General features: G+C 46.1%; 1 protein-coding gene across 3 annotated transcripts in view; it reads left to right on the plus strand.

The window, feature by feature from the left end:
- SCAP (SREBF chaperone) overlaps positions 1–26,162 on the plus strand; it is a 70,381-nt gene that overhangs the window by 26,674 nt on the left and 17,545 nt on the right. For all 3 annotated transcript variants that reach the window (XM_007984051.3, XM_007984052.3, XM_073010260.1), the window contains exons 2-3: positions 9,543–9,762; positions 18,739–18,868. In XM_007984051.3, coding sequence (XP_007982242.2) covers positions 9,641–9,762; positions 18,739–18,868 — 252 coding nt within the window. In that variant the 5' untranslated portion in view covers positions 9,543–9,640. The remainder of the gene's footprint in view (positions 1–9,542; positions 9,763–18,738; positions 18,869–26,162) is intronic.

The following is a 26,162-nucleotide window of genomic DNA, read 5'->3' on the forward strand; positions in this document are numbered from 1 at the left end:
AGTTCAAGACCAGCCTGGGCAACATATTGAGACCCTGTCTCCCCCCAACAATTTTTTTTTTTTAAAATTAGCTGGCCATGGTGGCACATACCTGTAATCCTAGCTACACAGGAGGCTGAGCTGGGAGGACTGCGTCCAGGAATTAAAGGCTGCAGTAAGACACGATGCTACCCATGTACCCCAGCCTGGTTGACAGAGTGAGACCCCATCTCAAAAAAAAGAAAAATAAATAAATGAATGCTTATAGTGAACAATGTAAAGGTATTGAGATTTGAGTTAAAAAAATTCCTCGGCTCGATGTGGTGGTTCACACTTATAATCAGTTTGGGAGATGAGGCGGGAGGATTGCTTGAGCCCAGGGGTTTGAGACCAGCCTGGGCAACATGGCAAAACCCTGTCTCTACTAAAAATACAAAAAATTATCTCTCATGGTGGTATGCGCCTATAGTTTCAGCTAGTAAGCAGGCTGAGGTGGGAGGATCACCTGAGCCTGGGAGATTGAGGCTGCAGTGAGCTGTAATCCTGCCACTGCACTCCAGCCTGGGTGACAGAGTGAGACTGTGTCTCAAGAAAAAAAAAAAATCCTGCATGTAATCACATTACACAAAGACAAGCAACCACTACTAATGTTTCCCTCTATTCTCCTTTTGTGCACTTTTTGTGTATAATTTTTATTTTTTCAAATTGTAAAAGTAATGTATGCTTTTTGTAGAAAACTTGTATTACATGCTTCTCACAATGAAATGATGTGATTGACAGAAAAACGCCAGTAGGCATAGTGTGAAAAGTTTCCTTGGGGCCAGGAGCAGTGGCTCACACCTGTAATCCCAGCACTTTGGGAGGCTGAGGCAGGCAGATCGATTGAGGTCAAGAGTTTGAGACCAGCCTGGCCAACATAGTGAAACCCCCTTTCTACCAAAAATATAAAAATTAGCTGGGTGGGGTGGCACACGCCTGTAACTCCAGCTACTTGGGAGGCTGAGGCACAAGAATTGCTTGAACCCAGGAGGTGGAGGTTGTGGTAAGCCAAGATCACACCACTGCACTCCAGCTTGGGTGACAGAGCAAGACTCCATCTCAAAAAAAAAAAAAGTTTCTTCAAAGGCAAAGAATCCTGAAATGTATGAAGGTTTTCACATTACAAAAAAGTTTAAGAGTTCTGATTGTGATAAAGATGGAGTAAACGTAACTCCACCCTTTATGTCTGACAGAGAGCAACTGAAATCCCTGGACAGAATGCATGGGTCAGTGGAGTAACCCCAGAAAGGTAAATGTTAGCACACAAATTGGAGAAGGAAAGCAGAATTCCAAATACCAGTGAACTGGTAGTGAGTTTCCCGTATTTTTTTTCCTCCATATAATATTTTCCAGCCTGGATTTAAAGTCAGCCCCAAACCTGGAAATATGTGCTGGATGTGCACAAAAAGAGGTCTAACAGAAGCTGTCTTTCTAGTTTGAGGAGCAGGAAAGGGGATCATCGTGGGTCAGGAACGGGGATGGAGGAAGAAGTCTCGTGTGTTGTTTGCTTTGTCTTTTCTCCTTTTCTCTTGCTCTGGCCCTCCATGTAATTCTGTAGTGGTGGAGACAGCAGTGACATTGGCAGATGGATAGGAGAGGAAGTCTTCTATTTATAGGGCCTGTGGTCCCAGGAGCATGGAGGGAATGCTTGATTTTGTTGTTTCCTTTCTCTCATTGCTTTTCCTTGGAGGTAGTCACAGTTGTGGGAGGTACTCAGCAGGTCAGGGAAATTAAACCCCTGACTTTTAGCTAGAAGACCAGGAGAGGGGCCCTTGAGATCTGGAAAGTATTAGAAAGATTGTGTAGAGGAAGGAGCTCAACAAATTAAACTCATAAAGTTGCATATGAACTCCTGGGCTGTTCTTCAGAATTAACATATGTGCATCTGACCCTAAATAGCATACCAAAGGCTTTGAGGACCAAACTGTGGAGTAGATTACTGCTCAAGTAGTTCCACACTGGCCCCTGGGCAGTATGCTTGGGAAAAACCAAAATAATACTTCAGAGGCTTTGAAAACTGATCTCGGCCGGGCCCGGTGGCTTACGCCTGTAATCTCAGCACTTTGAGAGGCCAAGGCGGGCGAATCACGAGGTCAGGAGATCGAGACCATCCTGGCAAACATGGGGAAACCCCGTCTCTACTAAAAATACAAAAAATTAGCCGGGCTTGGTGGCGGACGCCTGTAGTCCCAGCTGCTCGGGAGGCTGAGGCAAGAGAATGGCATGAATCCGGGAGGTGGAGCTTGCAATGAGCCGAGATCGTGCCACTGCACTCCAGCCTGGGTGACAGAGCGAGACTCTGTCTCAAAAAAAAAAAAAAAAAAAACCGATCTCATATTGGTACCACAGCCCACAGAAGGTGGGTGGGAACTTGTGGACTGGTCCTAATTAGGTTGATTGCTGCAAAGGCAAATTCAGAATTTTTCGTGGGACTTAAACAAGAGCTAGAGTCACATAGCATGATATTCAAAATGTCCAGTAATTCAGAATTATTTCAACTATGAAGAATCAGGAAAATCATGAGGGGAAAAGACAGCCAACCGATGGCAACCGCAACATAACACAGATCCAAAAAATTAAAAGCCAAAGTATAATTAAAATGTTAATTAAAACTTTGCTATAGCAAGTAAGGGTGAATACTCTTGAAATGAACAGAAAATTAGAAATTTATTTACTGCAAAATATGACAATCTAAATGAAAAATTAATTGGGTGGGCTCAATAGCAGAATGGAGAAGACAGAAGAGTCAGTGAACATGAAGGTAGAGTAATAGAAATTATCCAGTCTAACAGAGATTGAAATAAAATGAAGGCCGAGCCGGGCACGGTGGCTCAAGCCTGTAATCCCAGCACTTTGGGAGGCCGAGACGGGCGGATCACGAGGTCAGGAGATCGAGACCATCCTGGCTAACACGGTGAAACCCTGTCTCTACTAAAAAATACAAAAAACTAGCCGGGCGTGGTGGCGGCGCCTGTAGTCCCAGCTACTCGGGAGGCTGAGGCAGGAGAATGGCGTAAACCCGGGAGGCGGAGCTTGCAGTGAGCTGAGATCCGGCCACTGCACTCCAGCCTGGGCGACAGAGCCAGACTCCGTCTCAAAAAAAAAAAAAAAAAATGAAGGCCGGGCGCGGTGGCTCAAGCCTGTAATCCCAGCACTTTGGGAGGCTGAGACGGGCAGATCACGAGGTCAGGAGATCGAGACCATCCTGGCTAACACAGTGAAACCCCGTCTCTACTAAAAAATACAAAAAATTAGCCGGGCGAGGTGGCGGGCGCCTGTAGTCCCAGCTACTCGGGAGGCTGAGGCAGGAGAATGGCATGAACCCGGGAGGCAGAGCTTGCAGTGAGCTGAGATCCAGCCACTGCACTCCAGCCTGGGCAAGAGAGCCAGACTCTGCCTCAAAAAAAAAAAAAAAGAAAAAAAAAAAAAAGAAATAAAATGAAAAAAACAAAAAAACAGAGCTTCAGGGACCCATGGGACAATAACAGAAGGTTTATCTTTTATGTTTTTGAAGTCTCAAAAAGAGAGGGGAAAGAGTGGTGCAGAAAAAATATTTGAAGAAATTATGGAAAGGAAGAAATAAATGTTTCTGTTCACAGATAACATGATAAGTCTTCGTAGAAATTCCCAAAGAATCTACACACACAGACTCTGGCACTTAATAAGTGATTTCAGGACACTTAGGATAAAAGATTAACATAAAAAAATCAGTGTACTAGCAATGAACATGTGAAAACCAAAATTGAAAACACAGTTGCTAAAAAAAGTGAAATAATAGGTATAAGTCTAACAAAACATGTACAGTCATGTATGCTGAAAACTACACAATGCTGATGAAAGAAGTCAAAGATCTAAATAAATGGAGAAATATACCATGTTCATGGATTGGAAGACTCAACATGCCAGTTCTTTGCAAATTTGATGAACAGGTTTAATGCAGTTTCTATCAAAATTCTATCAAGTTTTTTTTTTTTTTGAGATGGAATCTTCCTCTGTCGCCCAGGCTGGAGTGCAGTGGCGCGATCTCAGCTCACAGCAACCTCCGCCTCGTGGGTTCAAGCAATTCTCCTGCATCAGCCTCTGGAGTAGCTGGGATTATAGGCGTACGCCACCATGCCCGGCTATTTTATATTTTTCGTAGAGACAGGGTTTCACTATGTTGGCCAGGCTGGTCTCGAACTCCTGACCTCAAGAGATCTGCCCGCCCTGGCCTCCCAAAGTGTGGGATTACAGGCATGAGCTGCTGCACCTGGCCTTTTTTCTTTTTTCTTTTTCTCTTTTTTTTTTTTTTGAGTCAGAGTCACGCTCCATTGCCCAGGCTGGAGTGCAATGGTGCAATCTTTGGCTCACTGTGGCCTCCGCCTCCCAGGTTCAAGCAATTGTCCTGCCTCAGCCTCCCAAGTAGCTGGGATTACAAGCACTCACTATCACACCCGGCTAATTTTTGTATTTTTAGTAGAGAAGAGGTTTCACCATGTTGGCTAGGCTGGTCTTGAACTTCTTTTTATTTTATTTTATTTTTTTTTTATTTTTTGAGACAGAGTCTTGCTCTGTCACCCAGGCTGGAGTGCAGTGGCGTGATCTCGGCTCACTGCAAGCTCCGCCTCCTGGGTTTATGCCATTCTCCTGCCTCAGCCTCCCGAGTAGCTGGGACTACAGGCGCCCGCCACCTCACCCGGCTACTTTTTTTGTATTTTTACTAGAGACGGGGTTTCACCTTGTTAGCCAGGATGGTCTCGATCTCCTGACCTCGTGATCCGCCCGCCTCAGCCTCCCAAAGTGCTGGGATTACAGGCTTGGGCCACCGCACCCGGCCTGGTCTTGAACTTCTGACCTTGTGATCCGCCAGCCTCTGCCTCACAAAGTTCTGGGAATATGGGCGTGAGCCACTGCGCCAGGCCTTTTTCTCTTTTTTTGAGATGGAGTCAGTCTGTCACCTAGGCTGGAGTGCAGTGGCGTGATCTTGGCTTGCTCAACCTCTGCTTTCTGGATTCAAGCGGTTTTCAGCCTACCGAGTAGCTGGGATTACAAGTGTGTGCCATCACACCCAGCTAATTTTTTTCTGTTTTTAGTAGAGAGGGGTTTCACTATGTTAGCCAGGTCTCAAACTCCTGGCCTCAAGCGATCCACCCACCTCAGTCTCCCAAAGTGCTGGGATTACAGGCGTGAGCCACTGTTCCTGGCCCAGACAACTGCTTTTTGACAAAGATGCCAAGCAATTCAATGGAGGAAGGATAGTCTTTTCACCAAACGGTGCTGGAACAATTGGCTATCTTTAGACCAAAGGGGAACAAAAGGAATTAATATCTCACACCTCATCTAAAAATTAACTCAAATGGATCACAGATTTTTATTTTTATTTTTTGAGACAGTCTTGCTCTGTAGCCCAGGCTAGAGTGCAGTGGTGTGGCCATAGCTCATTGCAGCCTCAAACTCTTGGTCTAAAGTGAACTTCCTACTTCAGCCTCCCAAGTAGCTAGGACTACAGGCGTGTGCCACCCTGCCCTGCTAATTATTAATTTTTTTTTTTTTTTTTTTTGTAAAGACAAGGTCTCACAGTGTCCAGGCTGGTCTCAAACTCCTGGTTTCAAGTGATTTCCCACCTCAGCCTCCCAAAGTGTTGGGATTACAGGCATGAGTCACTGCATCCAGCTGGATTACAGACTTAAACAAATGTGAAACTACAAATTTTTAGAAGAAGATATTGAGGAAAATTACCTTATGACCAAGCATTTCCACTCCTAAGAATGAATATACTCAAAATAAAACAAAAAGAAAAAAAATACAAAAAAACCCCCAACTGAACAATAACAAAAAAGTAAAAATAAGAATCGAGGGTGGCTGGGCACGGTGGCTCACGCCTGTAATCCCAACACTTTGGGAGGCCAAGGAGGGCAGATCATGAGGTCAGTAGTTCAATATAGTGAAACCCCGTCTCTACTAAAAATAAAAAATTAGCCGGGTGTGGTGGTGGGTGCCTGTAGTCCCAGCTACTTGGGAGGCTAAGGCAGGAGAATCGCCTGAACCCGGGAGGTGGAGGTTACAGTAAGCCGAGACTGTGCCACTGCACTTCAGCCTGGGAGACAGAGCGGGACTCCATCTCAGACAAAGCAAAACAGACAGAGCGGGACTCCATCTCAGACAAAAAAAAATTGGCCGGGTGCAGTGGTTCATGCCTGTAACCCCAGCACTTTGGGAGCCTGAGGCGGTCAGATCACGAGGTCAAGAGATTGAAATCATCCTGGTCAAGATGGTGAAACCCCGTCTCTACTAAGAATGCAGAAATTAGCTGGGCGTGGTGGCACACATCTGTAATCCCAGCTACTCAGGAGGCTGAGACAGGTGAATTTCTTTTTTTTTTTTTTTTTTTTGAGACGGAGTCTCGCTTTGTCGCCCAGGCTGGAGTGCAGTGGCGCAATCTCGGCTCACTGCAAGCTCCGCCTCCCGGGTTCACGCCATTCTCCTGCCTCAGCCTCCCGAGTAGCTGGGACTACAGGCGCCCGCCACTGCGCCCGGCTAATTTTTTCTATTTTTAGTAGAGACGGGGTTTCACCATGGTCTCGATCTCCTGACCTTGTGATCCGCCCGCCTCGGCCTCCCAAAGTGCTGGGATTACAGGGGTGAGCCACCGCGCCCGGCCGACAGGTGAATTTCTTGAACCCAGGAAACAGAGGTTGCAGTAAGCCGAGATCGCACCACTGCACTTCAGCCTGGTGGCAGAGCAAGACTCTGTCTAAAAAAGAAAAAAAAAAAAAAATTGAGACAGGGTCCGGTGGCTCATGCCTGTAATCCCAGCACTTTGGGAGGCCAGGCTGGCAAATCATCTAAGGTCAGGAGTTCTAGACCAGCCTGGCCAACATGGTGAAACCCCATCTCTACTAAAAATACAAAAATTAGCCTAGCGTAGTGGTTTGCACCTGTGCTCCCAGCTACAAGGGAGGCTGAGGCACGAATCGTTTGAACCACTGGAAGGCGGAGGCTACAGTGAGCCGAGATCGCGCTACTGCACTCCAGCCTGGGCAACAGAGCAAGATTCTGTTTCAAAAACAAAAGTTCGAGTTCGAGACCAAGTAAACAAGAATAATTTGACCCGGTGTGGTGGCTCATGCCTGCAATCCCAGCAATTTGGGAGGCCGAGGCGTGTGGATCACCTGGTCAGGAGTTCGAGAGCAGCCTGGCCGACATGATGAAATCCCATTTCTACTAAAAATACAAAAAATTAGACGGGCATAGTAGCGGGCATCTGTAATCCCAGCTACTTAGGAAGCTGAGGCAAGAGAATCGCTTGAACCCAGGAGGTGGAGGTTGCATTAAGCTGAGATCGCGCCACTGCACTCCAGCCTGGGCAACAAGAGCGAAACTTTACCTCAAAAAAAAAAAAAAAAAAAAAAGAAAAGAAAAAGAAAACAGGTGTTCAAACAAATACAGGAATGTTAGAATGTTAGAATGTTCATGACAGCACTATTCACAATAGGCAAAACATAGAAACTGCCCAAATGTTTATCAACTGATGAATGGATAAATAAAACGTGGCATGCTCATTTGATGAAATATTCAGCCATAAAAAGTAATGAAGTGGCTGGACTCAGTGCCTCACGCCTATAATCCCGACACTTTGGGAGGCCGAGGCTGTGGATCACTTGAGGTCAGGAGTTTGAGACCAGCCTGGCCAACATGGTGAGCCTGGTCTCTACCAAAAATACAAAAATTAGCCAGGCGTGGTGGCGGGTGCCTGTAGTCCCAGCTGCTTGGAAGTCTGAGTCAGGAGAATAGCTTAAACCCAGGAGATAGAGATTTCAGTGAGCCAAGATTGTGCCACTACACTCCAGCCTGGGCAACCCCATCTCAAAAAAAAAAAAGTAGTGGAAGTACTGGCTGGGCATGGTGGTTCATGCCTATAATCCCAGCACTTTGAGAGGCTGAGGCAGCTGGATCATTTGAGCCCAGGAGTTTGAGACCAGCCTGGAAAACATAATGAGAACCTGTCTCTACAAAAAAATACAAAAATTTGCAGGGCGTGATGACGCACACCTATAATCCCAGCTACTTGGAAGACTAGGTGGGAGAATCACTTGAACCTGGGAGGCAGAGGTTGCAGTGAGCCAAGATGGTACCACTGCACTCCAGCCTGGTCGATAGAATGAGACTCCATGTCAAAAAAATAGAAGGTTCTTGAACTGGAAACTTGCATGTGCACTTAAGGCTTCTGCTTTCGGAAAGGTAGAACGAGCAATAGGCATTCCTTTTGGCTTTTGAGTTGGCTGTGGTGTGACTCCTTTTACTTCTTGTTTCTGATCTTGACAGTTATGAGGAGTCATCTTTGAGTCTGGGTTTTCATCAGTGAGTACAATCAAGCCAAGACACGTGTCTGGGCAAGTTCCCTGTAGCACAAGAAAATAGCAACAGGGAACAAGAGAAGTAGGTTTAAACTTGGATTCCATTGGAGGACTCAGTAGGGAAGATAATTCTAGATCCCTGGGCCTCCTGGAGTTTTCTATTCTGATTTTATTGGTTTAATGTTATTTGTTTGAAATCACCAGAAATTAACTTTGGCTAACACAAGCAAAAAGATAATTTATTGAAAGGATATAGAATAGCTTACAAAATGGAAAGAAAAGTTGATGAGCCAGTCCTCAGAAAGGATGGGAGCCAGAACAGCCTGGGGATCTTGGAAGCAGGAACCTCTGTGGGATGAATAAACATCATGAATATCCAAGTTCCTGTTTCTTTGTGTTCAGAAGTCAAAGTCCAGGGAGCGAGGCCCAATTGGTGTAGCTTGGGTCAGCAAGGGGCACCTTGACTCATAGTTAATCCAGGCTAAATCCTGTGGAGTGAGGTGGTTCCCCTGAGCCACACCAGGCTGCTGTTACTTGTAGAAGGGGACAGCTACTGGGCAGGCAGGAACAGGAGGTGCTCTCTACCTTTATGCTCCCAGGAACGACTGTAGGACCAAGAGCAGAGAGTTCTACCAGAGTGAATTTTGCTTGGTGACCATTATGTCAGAGACCTAAGCTTTTTGGTGTTTTTATATTGAGGGCTGACCTCACTGGACATTCTTCATGAGTGAATCACTATTTGTACAACAGTGTGTTTTGGGGAGTCCATCCCTATGTAAAGGTTTTTCCCAAGGACTTCTCTCAGTGGGGTTTGTGCATAGAGAAGGGTGGGGAAGAATGCCTGTTTGACAGAGAGCAGCTGAAGGTGACGTCTGTTACACAGGCATGGTTTCCTGTGCCACACATGAGAAAAATGCCCTTTGCGGGGTGGCCTTTTAGCATTGCCTAATATAGGAGGGAGGGAGAGTTGGGTCGGTGGGGGGGGAGAGGGAGAGAGAGAGAGAGAGAGTGTGTGTGTGAGTGTGTGTGTGTGTGTGTGTGTGTGTATTTTGGGATTGATGTCACTAGACCTTACATACAGGCATTCTGAAACCATTCCCCAGCCACATAACTATTGCCTCCCTCCAGCAACCCTAGTGTGCAGAGCCAAGTACTCTTTGTTAACTGGCTTTTCTCCCTTCTGACCAGGTACCTGCACATGTTGTTCTTTGTCAGTGCTGTCAGGTGTGTGCCAGGGTGATCCATGGTCACTTTCCGGGATGGCAGCAAGGTGACTTCAGCTGAGGATGACCCTGACTGAAAGGCTGCGTGAGAAGATATCTCGGGCCTTCTACAACCATGGGCTCCTCTGTGCATCGTATCCCATCCCCATCATCCTCTTCACGGGGTTCTGCATCTTAGCCTGCTGGTATGTTTTTGGGTTGCCTTGGATATGGTGGACCAGTGTCTTAGGACAGTAGGTTTTCTAACCCTAACCACTATGGAGCTCTTGGCCTCTGTATGCTTTTTACACAGTGGAAGCTTGGGCTCCTTCTAACTGTGAGTGGAGAACTCTAGTCCTGGCATGGTTAGCTAATATAATAAAATAGTTCTGGCTGGCCCTGACCTACTGATTCACCAGATTTATTCACATCACTGGTACTCTATCTCAAAATAATGTTTAGATACTTCTAAGACACAGATGATTGAAAGATATGATATTTCAATTTTCTTTCTCAGTAGTAGTGGTTTCCCTTTAGTACCGGGTTAAGTGCAGGAGCCTTCTTTGTGTGTTGCAAGGCAAAGTCCATTAGAACAGTACCTTGGACAGCCTGTGGCAGGCTAACCTCAGAGACTTGCTTCTTTGCTCTCTAGTCATTTTTTTGTGTTCACATGGAGCTTGCTTCAGACCTCTTGTTGATTCTTGTGGCCAGCTGCACTTGCCAAGGACAGGATGTGAGAGCTGTAGCTGCCTTTGTTCCTGTCTGTCTTTCTCAAGGCCTCATAGAAGCCTGAAGGCTATGGCTGACAATGACGTTGTAAAGGAGGAGTTTGATATAAGATGATATCTGATGACCCTTTTAGCTCTGAAACGCTGACAGTCGTGAAAAGAGCCCATCTTATTATTTTCTCTGGAAAGAATTCTGTTTTTCAGATTCATTGTCTCTAACATTTATAGATGTTTTCAGTGCTATGCTGAAGGGAGGATGAGAAGTCAGGAGGGAACTCTCTGTTCAGTTCAGTTGCTAATGATCTCAGGCTTTTCCCTGATTATCAGTAAGAAAGATGAATATTGGCCAGGTGCAGTGCTCATGCCTGTAATTCCAACACTGGGAGGCTGAGGCGAGAGAATCATTTGAGGCCAGGAGTTCAGGACCATCTTGGGCAATATAGTAAGACCCACCCTGTCTGTACAAAAAAAAAAAAGAAAGAAAGATGAACATCCCAGAGAGTTTCTTGCTGGGTGCTGTGTTGATGCTTCAGGTATAACATTAGGAAGTGGTCCAGTTATGTTTCCATTTAACAAAAGGGGATAGGGACTTAGAAATTTGCCTGGTCCACATAACTAATAATTAGGGAAACTGGGGTTCAAATTCAAATCCAAGCCATAGGGACTCTGGTGCTTGCACCTGTGTTACTGTCACCTGGTCTCACTCTGGCTCAGTATGTTTGTATTGGTGTTTAAACTGCTAAATTGTGTTGTACAAGATAAAATACTTATAGCTGTGTCCCATAAGTGATGAATTTGGAGTGCTCTGAGAACTCAGCTCTTGGGTTTTTTTTTTTTTCTCTAAGTTAATTGACCTCTTTCTCTTTTCTTCTTTAAAAACATTTTTTTGAGACATGGTCCCACTCTGTCACCCAGCCTGGAATGTAGTAGCACAATCACAGCTCACCTCAGCCCCAACCTCCTAGGCTCAAGCGATTCTCCCACCTCAGCCTCCTAAGAAGCCACGACCACAGGCGTGCGCCATCACACTTGGCTGTTTTTCATTTTTTGTAGAGATGGGGTCTCATTATGTTGCCGTCCTTTGGTTTCACTCTCTGATGGTGCTATGGTTTCCTCTTTTGTAGTCACCCTGTTTTTCTTTTAAGAGGAAAGACCTGGCTGGGCGCGGTGGCTCACGGCTGTAATCCCAGCACTTTGGGAGGCCAAAATGGGTGGATCACGAGGTCAGGAGATCGAGACCATCCTGGCCAACATGGTGAACCCTGTCTCTACTAAAAATACAAAAATTAGCTGGGTGTGGTGGCACACACCTGTAATCCCCGCCACTCGGGAGGCGTAGGCAGGAGAATCGCTTGAACCCAGGAGGCGGAGATTGCAGTGAGCTGAGATCACTCCACTGCAGTCTAGCCTGGCAAAAGAGTGAGACTCCATGTCCAAAAAAAAAAGGAGGAGGAAAGACCCTTCTGTATTATCCCATTCTTTTTCTTTTTTTTCTTCTTTGAGACAGGGTCTCGCTTCCGTTGCTCAGGCTGGAGTGCAGTGGTGCAATCACTGCCAATTGCAATCTCGACTTCATGAGCTCAAGTGATTCTCCTACCTCAGCCCTCTGAGTAGCTGGGACTATAGGCGTGCACCACTAATTTTTTGTATTTTTAGTGGAGCTGGGGTTTTGCCACGTTGCCCAGGCTGGTCTCAAACTCCTGAGCTCCAGTGATCCACTCGCCTCGGCTTCCCAAAGTGTTGGGATTACAGGCGTTAGCCACCACACCCGGTCTTGTACTGTCTCATTCTTAGTGCTGTGTACTTATTTTCCCAAACCAGTATCTTTGTCATGTGATCTTAAAGTTTTTTTTAATTTTTTTTCTTAAAACCTGATTGACTTGAGAACATTTTTCCAAGGCTGGGTGAAGTCTCTCAACCTCCAAAGACTAATAAAAGGTTGTATAAGAGAATCCATAGATTCTGGAACTTGGCCAGAAAACCAGAGATCATGGACCCAGGGACACAAGCCTCACTATTGTCTTCAACCTCAGAAGCTTTTGTGTCCAGAGCAGCAGAGCAGTGGCCCCTTCTTCCAGAGCCTGGGATTGCCTACAGAAAATAAAGTATGGATATAGACTGCTTCTAGTAGTTTTGCTCGACATTCAGTTTCCATTTAATTGCTTAACCTTTTATTGTTTCTGGGATGAAAGGCTTGTACAGCCAAACCCAAAGGACTGCTGCACTTAATTTCCCTATTCAGATCTAACAGCCACCTGAGCTGCAGAAATACTTTTTGCACACCACTGCTCACCACCACTGAGTCACCCCAGGGAAAGTACAGAGCAGCACTAGAGGGGGTGGTGGTCAATGACAGCTTGGGAATGTGTCGGTCTCCATCAGGTAGAAGAATCCGAAAGTGAGAGAGGGCATCTGTATATGAGGAGTCAGGCTCACCCCAAACAGCACTGAGGATGTGTGACTTTCTTCTCTGAGCTGCCGTTGAGGCTGCAGGTTTTAGTGACTGAGAGCCAAGGATACTACTTCAAATGAACCTGGCGCTGAGCCTTGCAGGTGAGCTAGAGTTAGCTGTTCTTCCTGCCTGGCCCCTGGGTGCAGTGACTGTTCTTTCCTCTGGGAAAATCTGATGAAATATGTAGCAAATAGGCGTTATGGCAAGAGGTGTCTGTTTGTAACTCTTGGAGGTTAGACCACTGGGCCCAAGATATGTCCCAGCAGCAGCCCAGCAAGACAGAGGGTGCTGTTACTCTGGACCTGCCCTGGTAAGCGGTGGGTGCACCATGGGGTAAAGAAGAGCACCCAGGGCCAGGCGCGGTGGCTCACGCCTGTAATCCCAGCACTCTGGGAGGCCGAGATGGGCGGATCATGAGGTCAGGAGATCGAGACCATCCTGGCTAACACGGTGAAACCCCGTCTCTACTAAAAATACAAAAATTAGCTGGGCATGGTGGCGGGCGCCTGTAGTCCCAGTTACTCAGGAGACTGAGGCAGGAGAATGGCATGAACCCAGGAGGCGGAGCTTGCAGTGAGCCGAGATTGCGCCACTGCACTCCAGCCTGGGCGACAGAGCGAGACGCTGTCTCAAAAAAAAAAAAGAGCACCCATATGCCTTGTTAGTTGGACTGCCCTACGTGCAGGTCAGAGAGTGATGTGAGTCATCGAGTCATTTGATTCAACAAGCTGCTGCTCATGGTGAGAGAAGGTGGATTTTAATTTGGAGAGGAAATTGGAATCACATTGTGTTGTTTTTGTTTCGAGACGGGGTCTCACTCTGTTGCCCAGGCTGGTGTAATTTCGGCTCACTGCAACCTCTGCCTCCCAGGTTCAAGTGATTCTCTTGCCTCAGCCTCCCGAGTAGCTGGGATTACAGGTGTGAGCCACCACGTCTGGCTATTTTTTGTACTTTTTGTAGAGATGGGGTTTCACCATGTTGACCAGACTGGTATCAAACTTCTGACCTCAAGTAACCTGCCCGCTTCAGCCTCCCAAAGTGCTGGGATTATAGGCATGAGCCATCTTGCTCAGCCTAGTCATGCATTTTTGACTTAGGATATTTTCAGTTTACAACAGTGTTATCAGGACATAACCCCATCATAAGTCAAGGCATATCTGTACATGTCAAGTGCTTAGAATAGTGCCTGGCACATATTAAATATCATGTAAGAGTATTTCATTGTTATTATTCACTATCTTCCTAGTCTTCTACCTTCACAGCCAGAAAGCACAAGCAGACTCCAGAACATGTATAGTCTAAATATAGAACAAAAACTGACCATACTCTGTGATTGCTATGCAAATGCTGTAGCCACAGCCTAAATTTTTTTTGAGACAGGGTCTCTCTCTGTTGCCCAGGCTAGAGTGCACTGGCATGGCACGATCTTGGCTCAATGCAGCCTTCACCTTCCGGGTTCAAGTGATTCTCCTGCCTCAGCCGCCCGAGTAGCTAGGATTACAGGTGTGTGCCACTGCATCTGGCCAATTTTTGTATTTTTAGTAAAGACAGGGTTTCACCATGTTGACCAGGCTGGTCTTGAACTCCTGACCTCTTGTGATCCACCCACCTCGGCCTCCCAAAGTGCTGGGATTACAGGCGTGAGCCACTGTGCCTGGCCTAAATTAATTTTTTTTTTTTTTTTTTTTTTTTTTTTTGAGACAGAGTCTCACTCTGTCACCCAGGCTAGAGTGCAGTGGCCGGATCTCAGCTCACTGCAAGCTCCGCCTCCCGGGTTCACGCCATTCTCCTGCCTCAGCCTCCCGAGTAGCTGGGACTACAGGCGCCCGCCACCTCACCCGGCTAATTTTTTGTATTTTTTAGTAGAGACGGGGTTTCACTGTGTTAGCCAGGATGGTCTCGATCTCCTGACCTCGTGATCCACCCGTCTCGGCCTCCCAAAGTGCTGGGATTACAGGCTTGAGCCACCGCGCCCGGCCTAAATTAATTTTTTTTAAGTGAAAGCAAGTTTATTAGAAAAGTAAAGGAATAAAGAGTGGCTACTTCATAGGCAGAACAGCCCTAATGAATTCTGATCACATTCTCCTGCAGTTGTTTCTCTCTTCCTACTTAGAGCATCTTGGAGGCAGACCGTAGTGTTATCTTTTATATCCCCAGTGCCCAGCATATAATACATACTTAATACATGGTTTCTGAGTGTAGGTAAAGATGGAAAAGCCAGAGAAAAGTAAAAATTGATTTTCATGAAGGTAAGGAGATTGTGCAATTGTTTTCTGTAATTAACATAATAAATGTATTTAAATTATTTAAAACATGGTATTGTCAAAAGACTTGAAGAGGTGTTTCACAAAAGAGGCTATATCCAAGTGGCCAGTAGTAAGTATATGAAATAATTTTTTAAATTGTTTCTTACCAGGAAAATGTACATTAAAACCATGCTAAGATACCACTGTCTCTTCCTCTAAATGGTTAACATTAATTGGACTGACAATATCAAGAGGTGACAAGGATTTGAAGAAACTGGAACTCCTATTACACTGGTGATAGTGGGAACATAAATTTGTACAACTGCTATGGAAAACTGTTTGGTGTCATCTACTAAGCTAAACATGCATATAACTCCATACCCAGCCATTTCATCCTAGGAATATACCCAACAGAAATAAGTGCTTATGGGATCACCAAAACCCAATAAAGGATAATAGTTTTATTCTTTTTTTTTTAATTAAAAAAATTATCCAGCCCGAAATATATATATATTTTTTGAGACAGGGTCTCACTCTGTCACCTAGGCTGGAATGCAGTGGCATGATCATGGCTCACTGCAGCCTCAGCCTCCCGGCTCAAGTGATCCTCCCACTTAAGCCTCCCGAGTAGCTGGGACTACAGGTGTGCACCACTATGCCTGGCTAACTTTTTTTTTGTTTTGTTTTTGTTTTTTTCTGAGACAGAATTTTGCTCTGTCGCCCAGGCTGGAGTGCAGTGGTGCGATCTTGGCTCACTGCAAACTCCACTTCCCAGGTTCACGCCATTCTCCTGCCTCAGCCTCCCGAGTGGCTGGGACTACAGGCGCCTGCCACCACGCCTGGCTAATTTTTTGTATTTTTAGTAGAGACAGGGTTTCACCATGTTGGCCAGGATGGTCTTGATCTCCTGACCTCGTGATCGCCTACCTCGGCCTCCCAAAGTGCTGGGATTACAGGCGTGAGCCACTGCACCCGGCCATATATATATATATATTTTTTGTAGGGATGGGGTTTCACCATGTTGCCCAGGCTGGTCTCAAACTCCTGGGCTCAAGAAATCCTTCTGCCTTGGCCTCCCGAAGTGCTGGGATTACAGGCGTGAGCCACCCGGCCTGGCCAACTTTATTCTTTTTTTTTTTTTTTTTTTTTTTTTTGAGATGGAGTTTCGCTCTTGTTGCCCAGGCTAGAGTGCAATGGTGCCATCTCAGCTCACCGCAACCTCCGCCTCCCGGGTTCAAGTGATTCTCCTGCCTCAGCCTCCTGAGTAGCTAGGATTACGGGCATGCGCCACCACACCCAGCTAATTTTGTATTTTTAGTAGAGACAGGGTTTCTCCCTATTGGTCAGGCTGGTCGCAAACTCCCGATCTCAGGTGATCCACCCGCCTCGGCCTCCCAAAGTGCTGGGATTACAGGCGTGAGCCACTGCGCCTGGCTCAACTTTACTCTTAATAGCTCAAACCAGAAACAACCAAATGTTCCTCAACCAGTGGAACAGACAAATCCACTATACTTTATTCATTAGTGGAACAGTATGTATCCAAAAAGGAATGATCTGCTGTGTGCACCAGTGTGGAGGAATCTAGCAGATAGAATTTGAGTGAAAGCAGACCGTCACAAAAGAGTATATAAGTAGAATGGATGATTTCATTTATATGACATTCAAAAATAGGCAAAACTAATTTATGGTGATAGAGATTCTAATAGTTACCTTTGGTGGTTGGGTGGTGTGCTGTTGACTGGGAGTGGGAACAAGGCTGCCTTCTGAGACTCTGGAAATGTTCTGTAGCTTGATCTAGATGGTAGTTACACAGATACACACATGTAAAAACTTACTGCACTTTATACTTAAGATCTGTACATTGTACTATATAGAAGTTATTTCTAAATTTTAAGAAAGTGAGATGTGAAACAAAATGTACATCTATTTGCCAACTTTTTCTTTTTTCTTTTTTTTCACTTGAGATGGGGTCTCACCGTGTTACGTAGGCTAGAGTGTAGTGACATGACCTCAGCTCACTGCAGCCTCCACCTCCCAGGGTCAAATGATCCTCCTGCCTCAGCCAGTAGCTGGGACCACAGGTGCACACCACCACGCCCCGCTAATTTTTTGTGTTTTTGGTAGAGATGGGATTTCACTCTTTTGCTCAGTCTGATCTCAAACTCCTGAGCTCCAATGATCTGCCTACTTGGCCTCTCCTAGAGTGTTGGGATGACAGGCTTGAGCCATTGCACCCGGCTTATTTGCCAACTTTTGGATGCAGGGTCAGGGCTTTTCCTTTGCATATATTGGGTCCATTAACTTACTTTCCTCATGATCCTAGTATAAACCACATCCTTAGTAAATTATACATAATTTTCATGGTCTGTCCCTTCAAGTGGAACAGTTGCTTAGCTATCTGAATTGGAATCCTGGATTTTTAAAGGTACCCCCAATTTTGTTTTTTATTGTTCCCTTATGTCTGATTTGGCAAGGTGATTTTTTTGTTTGTGTTTAGCATCTTGCCTTTATTAAGTCTCTGAAAACTTTTTTCTTTCAGAGACAGGGGTCTTATGTTGCCCAGGCTGGAGTGCAGTGGTGTAATCATGGCTCACAGCAGCCTCTTCCGCTAGGCTTAAGCAGTCCTCCCACCTCAGCCTCCTGAGTAGCTAGGACCACAGGCTCATACTGCCATGCCTGGCTAATTTTTTTTATTTTCTTTAGAGAGGAGGTCTCACTATGTTGTCCAGGCTAGTCTCAAACTTCTGGGCTCAAGCAACCCTCCAGCCTGGGCCTCCTAAAGTGCTGCGGTTACAGGCATAACCCATTGCGCCCAGCCTGAAAAGATATATATAGTGTTATATATTATAACATGTTGGTATTAATGTTGGTGTTTCCTTTCAGTAAAAGTTACTCATTAAATGTATAAGCTAGCCAGGCATGGTTGCTCACGCCTATAATCGCAGCACTTTGGGAGGCCGAGGTGGGTGGATCACCTGAGGTCAGGAGTTCAAGACCAGCCTGGCCAACATGATGAAACCCCGTCTCCACTGAAAATACAAAAATTAGCTGGGTGTAGTGGCGGGCACCTATCTATCTATCTGTGTGTGTGTGTGTGTGTGTGTGTGTGTGTATATGTTTATATATATTAATGTTATATATAATGTTATAACTAAGCATACTTATACATACTTAGCTTATACAGCCTGAAAACATTTAACAGAACAGTCTGTTTTACCAGTTGGGCTTCTTTGTAAGGTTTATGTGACTAAAATAAGTTTGAAAAATTCGCCGGGCGCGGTGGCTCAAGCCTGTAATCCCAGCACTTTGGGAGACCGAGACGGGCGGATCACAAGGTCAGGAGATCAAGACCATCCTGGCTAACACGGTGAAACCCCGTCTCTACTAAAAAATACAAAAACCTAGCTGGGCGAGGTGGCGGGCGCCTGTAGTCCCAGCTACTCGGGAGGCTGAGGCAGGAGAATGGCGTAAACTCGGGAGGCGGAGCTTGCAGTGAGCTGAGATCCGGCCACTGCACTCCAGCCTGGGTAACAGAGCAAGACTCCGTCTCAGAAAAAAAAAAAAAAAAGAAAAAAGAAAAATTCTAATCTAGATGACTTCTGAGTTTTGGCTTTGCAATTTTGTGATTCTAATATTTTGCACATTTGTACAGTCCTCACAGAATTTAGCTATTAACTCCAGTGGCTCCTGTGTCACTGCTGAGAGAGGACTGCCCCTCATAGTGTCTAACTCCTTTCTCCTTTTTGTTCATCCCAGCTACCCACTGCTGAAACTCCCCTTGCCAGGAACAGGACCTGTGGAATTCACCACCCCTGTAAAGGATTACTCGCCCCCGCCTGTGGACTCTGACCACAAACAAGAAGAGCCTACGGAGCAGCCTGAGTGGGTGGGTACTCGGCATGTTCCTGAGGCCAGCACAGAGCATTGGGTGGAGATTGGCTGAGGCAGGGATCTGCCAGTGAGATTGAGGTTGGTCAGCTTCTGATTTGTGAATTCATGTACTTTAACAGCTTTATCAGTGTACCATTTAGATGCTTAGTTTATACATTTTTTTTTTTTTGAGATGGAGTTTTGCTCCAGGCTGGAGTGCAGTGGCACAATCTTGGCTCACTGCAATCTCCACCTCCCGGGTTCAAGTAATTCTACTGCCTCAGCCGCCCGAGTAGCTGGAATTACAGGCACCCGCCACCATGCCCAGCTAATTTTTGTAATTTTAGTAGAGACGGGGTTTCATCTTGTTGGCCAGGCTGGTCTTGAACTCCTGACCTCAGGTGATTACACCCATCTCGGCTTCCCAAAGTACTACGATTACAGGTGTGAGCCACTGCGCCTGGCTAGTTTATACATTTATTGAGTAACTTTTTTTGAAAGGAAACCCCAAATGATGCCAACGCGTAACTATTGTAGTAAAACTGAGATCTGTGTTTGTTCTGGCTGTGGCCAGCCGGGTCTGGGTTCATACCCTGAGTTGCTCACACATGGGGCGTGGGTGTGTGGCAGTATCCTGGCAGACACACAGGCTTCCTCTTTCTTGTCCCTGGGCAGTCAGAACAATTGCACATCCCTGAGAGTGGTCTGACATAGAGTTCCAGCGCTGTCTAGTATTTGTATTGTGCACCTAATTTTTTCAGATCTGTCAGGTCCTGTTTTATCCTCACAGTCCAAAAAGTGCAGATTCTAAATCTCTTTTCCAGGTCAGGAAGCTGGGGCCCAGAATGATTAAGTGCCTCCGTTACTTATTTATTTTTTTAATTTTTAAATTTTTTTAGTTTAGTCTTGCTCTGTTGCCCAGGCTGGAGTGCAGTAGTGTGATCTCGGCTCCCTGCAACCTCTGCCTCCTGGGTTCAAGTGATTCTCCTGCCTTAGCCTCCCGAATAGCTGGGACTATAGGTGTGCGCCACCACGCCCAACTAATTTTGTATTTTTATTAGAGATGGGGTTTCACCATGTTGGCCAGGCTGGTCTCGAATTCCTGCCCTCAGGTGGTCTACCCGCCTCAGCCTCCCAAAGTGCTGAGATTACAGGCATGAGCCACTGCGCCCGGCCAGTTATTTAGTTTGGAACTCTAGGTCTCCTGACCCTAGCCCTCTGTTCCTTCTGGACTGTACTGTTTTCAGTTGACTGACTCTGGGCCGAGCACTGATATATAAAGGAGAAAAAAGGTCTTCAGTTGAGGGACTCAGTCAAGGGACCTAACTCACCATCATACCGCACTCATTATTTGGAGCTCATTGAAGCTTGACTAGCTCATCTCTGTACCTTTTGCCTGTCAGGTATGGACAAAGTGCCCTTTCTTCCTGTGTTGTTCTGTGGTCCCCGGATTGGTGCTGGACTTGCTGAATCTGTTGTTGAGGAAAACCAAAGCTCAGTGAACAGAGCTCCCCTCCCGCTTCTCTCTGACAGTCATAGCATATTCCCATTTCCTTTTTGGTTAACGTAGTAGTCAGGTAACTTGTTATGAACTTGACTCTGTGGCTGAAATAGAGGCATATCTAGTAAGATTGGTCTGTGGCACAACTATACATGGTGTCAGTGTGGAGTGCACAACCCTGGCTTCATGGGGCTCTGCCTATGAAGGTCAAAGGGTGCATGGTCTGATGCTGGCTGAAACCAGTTTTGTGGTGAAACCAGTTTTGTGGCTTTATGGCCCTGGTTGGCCATTGGCTCACTGGCTCATTATGGGACCTTCTTGGTTAAACCTTTTACCTTCGTTAACCATTTTATTTTTATTGTTTTGAGATGGAGTCTCACTCTGTTGCCCAGGGTGGAGTGCAGTGGCGTGATCTCAGCTCACTGGAACCTCTGTCTCCTGGGTTGAAAGCGATTCTCCCGCCTCAGCCTCCCGAGTACCTGGGACTACAGGCATGTTGCCACCACACCTGGCTAATTTTTGTGTTTTTAATAGGGACGGGGTTTCACCATGTTGGCCAGGCTGGTCTCTAACTCATGACCTCAGGTGATCCGCCTGCCTCAGCCTCCCAAAGTGCTGGTATTACAGGCATGAGCCATTGTGTCCAGCCTTCATTAACCTTTTAATTCAATTTTGGCAGATAAGGGAGTATTTGTGTTTCCTGACTAGAAGATTTCATTTGGCCCATTGGTGTGGAGTAGATGTTTAATGATGAGGCTGTAAGGGGTGTGTAGTGTTTGTGAGCTCTTTGAATGATGAGATGATGACAGAAAGTGTTGGTGCAGAGTAACAGGAGGGCTCTGGAATCAGGAGGATTGTCCATTTTCTCTCTCTCTGATTGGAGCCCTCATCCCCTGCAGGATTGAGAAGGAGACTTGGGCCCAGCGCAGTCACTTGGTGTCACACAGCTCAGTGGTCAGTTATCTCACCTCCATTGACTGTTCTTGATAAAGATACAGGCCAGCGATACTGAAGTGGGTGGTAAGGACTGTTTTAGTTATGAAGAACAGAAAATTCAACCCAAATCAGAGTAAGTGAAAGGGAGTTTTTGGTTCATATAACTCAGCCAGGTGCAGGGCTGACTTAAGTACAATATAGTTTGAGCCTCAAAAGGAATCCATTTCTTGACTTTGTCCTCTCTGGATCAGCTTCACTCTTGGTCTTCCCAACAGTGGCCCTAGCAGATTCAGCCCTATGTTTTTGCATCATTCAATCCAATGGAAGATGAAAGGGAGCCCTGTTGGCTATGAATAGGGTTACCTGCCTGTCCCCTTCCCAAGCCCTATGGCTAAAGGCAGGTATTTCATTGTTGTCGTCAGCACCTCGCTGGGAGTGAGAGAGGATGGTTTCCAAAGGGACAACAGGGCTGGGTGCAGTGTTGCATACCTGTAATCCCAGTGCTGAGGTAGGAGGATCACTTGAGCCCAGCATTTCAAGGCTGCAGTGAGCCATGATCATACCATTGCAGTCTAGCTGGGGCAACAAAGTGAGACCTTGTCTCTAAAAAAATTTTTAAAAATAAAAAATAAAAGGGAAAATAGGAGACTCGGGCAGTAGACAGCACATTGCAGGCATCTGCTGCCTATACCAGGGAGCCAAAACTTCCCTCCCTGCTCTGCTCGTTGCTCAGTTCAGCACTCGTTTGTTGCATGTGCGTGGTGTGGAATGATGTGAGGGACAGATAGAGGCTCACTGCCCTTGAGGAGATCCTATACTGTTTGGGAAGAGAAGACAAATATTTTTCAAAGTTTGAAATGAATATAGTGTATGTCAAAGAGACATAGGGGGGCAAATTGAAAGAGCTCCCAGTGGTCAGTGCTAGAGCAATTTTTTTTCTTTTTGTTTTCCTTTTTTTTTTTTTGAGACAGAGTCTTGCTCTGTCACCCAGGCTGGAGTGCAGTGGCGCGATGTCAGCTCACTGGAACCTCCGCCTCCCGGGTTCAAGTGATTCCCCTGCCTCAGCCTCCCGAGTAGCTGGAACTACAGGCGCACGCCACCACGCCCGGCTAATTTTTTGTGTTTTAGTAGAGACAGGGTTTCACCATGTTGGCCAGGATGGTCTCCATCACCTGACCCTGTGATCCGTCCGCCTCAGCCTCCCAAAGTGCTGGGATTACATGCGTGAGCCACCGTGCCTGGCCTAAAGCAGTTTTTGCAACAAAATAAACCAGTATTGAATTATAACCCAAAATATAAAATAATTCTTTGTGAGTCCATCCTGAGTCCATATGCTTGAATAAATATAAATAAATGAATGGATGACAATAGACAAATTTCCTGGGCAGAATAATTCTAAGTAATGTATCCTAAAGTGTGGACTATGCCTGATGACTTTCTTCCAAAGAGGACAGTGTGATTGTGAGAAAAAGTAACTTTACAGTGGAGAAGCCTGATAGACACCTCCTACAGTAAGTGATTGGGGTTAAAGCAGCAGTGATAAATCACAATGATTGATTGTGCTCTTGGTATGTGAGGAGGAGGACATTTTACTGCTGATCTTCCTCCCCCAAATCCATAGCCCCAGTCCAATCATGAGTAAAACATCAGACAAATCCTAGTTGAGGGACACCCTGCAAAATGCCTCGAGCTGTCAGTATCATCAAAAGCAAGAGAAGTCTGAGAAACTGTCACAAGCTACAAGAAGCCTCGGGAGACACTACAGCTAAATGTAACGTGGTTTCCTGGATGGGATCCTGGAAAAGAAAAAGGACATTAGGCAAAAACTTGAGAAAATCTGAATATACTTTGGACTTAAGAATTTCACTGTGGACTTTGGTTTTCAGAATGAGGACTACAGAGATGAAATGTCCTTCTTTTTATATACTTTGGCCTCCTAAATTATTGAAAAATTCCCATACATTAAGGTTCAGTCTTTGTGCTGTAAAGTTCTTGGTGTATTCAGTTGTTTGGATTTTTTTAAAAGCCATATTCTAATATAGAGAAATCTCATTGTGATTGTGATGTGAATTTTCATTTCCCAGATGACTAATGACCTTAGTCCCTTTTTCAAGTGCTTATTGTATTTGCCTGTCTTCCTTTGTGATGTGTGTGTTCAGATGTCCCCATTTTGAGTTGTTTGACTTCTTTTTGTTGAATTGTGGATTTTTCTCTCTGTTGGAGATGGCTCTCTTTTTATGTAGCCCTCCTCCTCCCCTTTTGCTAGGTGCTTCTCCACAATGAGATTGATGGCTGCACCCTACAGTTAAACCTTTATGTGTCCTCCAGAAAGGACTCCAGTCAGTTCTGCCATGTCTTTGTGCTCAGAGTGAGGGTTACCCTGTGTCGTCACTGTGACCATTGGCCTCTGTGGCCACTCTTGGGGAAGGGCGGTTCTCTCTGGGCAGAGGGATGTTTTTACCAGAGGAAGAGAAGAACAAAGCAGAAACAGTAGAGACTATGTTTTCCAGCTTTGTGACCTTGGGCAAGTTACTATCACCTTGTACCTTAGTTTCCACATCCATAAAATGGGATAATTATACCTACATTATACACTGTAATTCATATGATTAAGCGAAAGAATGCAAGGGTTTAGCATAGTGCCTGGCTCGTCGCTTGCATTCAGCAGTGTTTGTGGCTGTCGCCATTGCCATCATTGTCATTGATCAAGTCTGGCTGGTCAAACAGAGGGGAGAATGAAGATTCGTGTGCTTGGACTGCCCTGTGGTGTGCACCAGAAGTACCCTCCTTAGGCTTTATCCCTCAGCTCCGTGAAGCTCCAGGAAGCCTTCCCCAGCTCTCTTGCAGTGTGTCCTCTGCTTCTTCTCTGTGTTCTACATGAAGACCCCATTGGAGTCATGTTTCCTTCAAGTTTATATACTCCAATGTTTTACACAGAGTAGATGCTCAAGAAAGGTTTCTTGTTGAATAAAGAAACAGTGTGGCTTATTTAGGAGACAGTGAGTCTGCAGTTTTTCTTGGAGCGTGGTAGGTGGAACCAGCTTGAATCTCCTGGCCTGTGAAGTTTAAACTTTTAATTCCGTAGGCATTGGGAAGCCATTCCCTTAGAGGCAATGACTCGATGACAGTGGTGATAAGGAGACCCATCGTATTGAATTTGGAGAAACTTGTAGACTGAGATGATTGTGCATGGGACACCAACTCCAGTTTTCATAGTTTTAGGGGATAATAGAAATGATATAACTAATACATTTTCAGATACTTTGCTAGATCTAGATGGTTCCCAGGAGTTGTTTTTTTTGGTCCTCACGGTGCTCTAGTGAGGTCTGAGGTTTTATTCTCATTTCCCTCAGTAAGGGACAAGGCTTGGAGAGTATAGAGACCATCATCCAAGGGACACAGCCAGGGAGTGGTGGCACTGGGATTTGAACTCAGGCAGGTCTCCTGAGCCTGCTCTTCCCACCACAGCCCTTGCCCACCAGGGTTGGAGGGCAAGGATCAGGAGGTCTTTTCTGTAGGAAGAGCTGAGTGGCAGGAGTCCTCCACATCCTGTTCTGAGGGAGCCCACGGGTGCACCAGTGTGAAGGTAAAATACCTGGAGCTCTAGGTTGCTCTATCTAAATAGAAAGGAAGGATTCTGTTTTTCAAAAACCTGAGGTCTCCAGCATTGCCTGGGTCCCCAGGACTGGCTCATTGTGAAAACCTGAGCCTCACACCAAGACCAGCTGGCAGGTCCACAGCGGTGGCTGGGCTTGTTGCATGCCAGACTTCTACGGCCAACATTGCAGTGTTTGTGGTGGCTGTGTGAGCGTGGACACAGGGTTTCCAGGAAGCTCTGGATGGGAGCCTCATGCTCTGAACTGTGGTGGCTGTAGACTCCAGGGCCCCCAGAACCTCAGCTCCTCTCCCACGCTGCTTGTGCTAGGCCTTTCCTTCTGTATGTTGTTCTCCATGAGACTCACATTCTTCAGAGCTACCCAGCTCTGAGTTTCAGTCCTGGCTCTGTTGCCTATCAACTGTGTGACCTCGGACACTTCATTTTATCTCTCTGAGCCATGGTTTTCTTATCTGGGTCCTTTAGCTCAGGGTCTCTCACAAGACTACAATAGAACCGTCAGCCAAGGCTACTGCCATCTCAAAGGTCAACTTGGGGAGGATCCCCGTCCAAGCTCACTTAAAGGTAGGTTCCTTACAGGCTGTTGGGCTGAGGATCTCAGTTCCTCACTGTGCGTTGGCTGAAGGCCTCTCTCAATTCCTTGCCACATAGGCCTTCCCTGAGCAACTCGCAGTGTGGTGGCTGGTTTCATCAGAATGGTGGCTCCCAAAAGAACGGGGCCAGGGTGGGAGAAGGAGTCATAGTCTTTTGTAACCTAATTGGAAGAGTGATTTCTTATTGTTTTGGCTGTATTTGTTTGTCAGAGGCAGATCATTAGGTCCAGCCCACTCTTAAGGGGATGGGATTACACAAGGGCATGAGCACCAGGAGGTGTGGACTGCTGGGGACTGTGTTAGAAGGCTGCCTGCCACAGCCTCTCACTGTTTTTTTTTTTTTTTTTTTTTTTTTTTTTTTTTTTTTTTTTTTTTTTTTTTTTTTGAGACGGAGTCTCGCTCTGTCGCCCAGGCTGGAGTGCAGTGGCCGGATCTCAGCTCACTGCAAGCTCTGCCTCCCGGGTTTACGCCATTCTTCTGCCTCAGCCTCCCAAGTAGCTAGGACCACAGGCGCCCGCCACCTCGCCCGGCTAGTTTGTTGTATTTTTTTTTTTTTTTTTTTTGGAGACGGAGTCTCGCTCTGTCGCCTGGGCTGGAGTGCAGTGGCCGGATCTCAGCTCACTGCAAGCTCCGCCTCCCGGGTTTACACCATTCTCCTGCCTCA

The sequence above is a fragment of the Chlorocebus sabaeus genome, chromosome 22 (assembly GCF_047675955.1).
Source record: "Chlorocebus sabaeus isolate Y175 chromosome 22, mChlSab1.0.hap1, whole genome shotgun sequence".
Classification (NCBI taxonomy): Eukaryota; Metazoa; Chordata; class Mammalia; order Primates; family Cercopithecidae; genus Chlorocebus; species Chlorocebus sabaeus.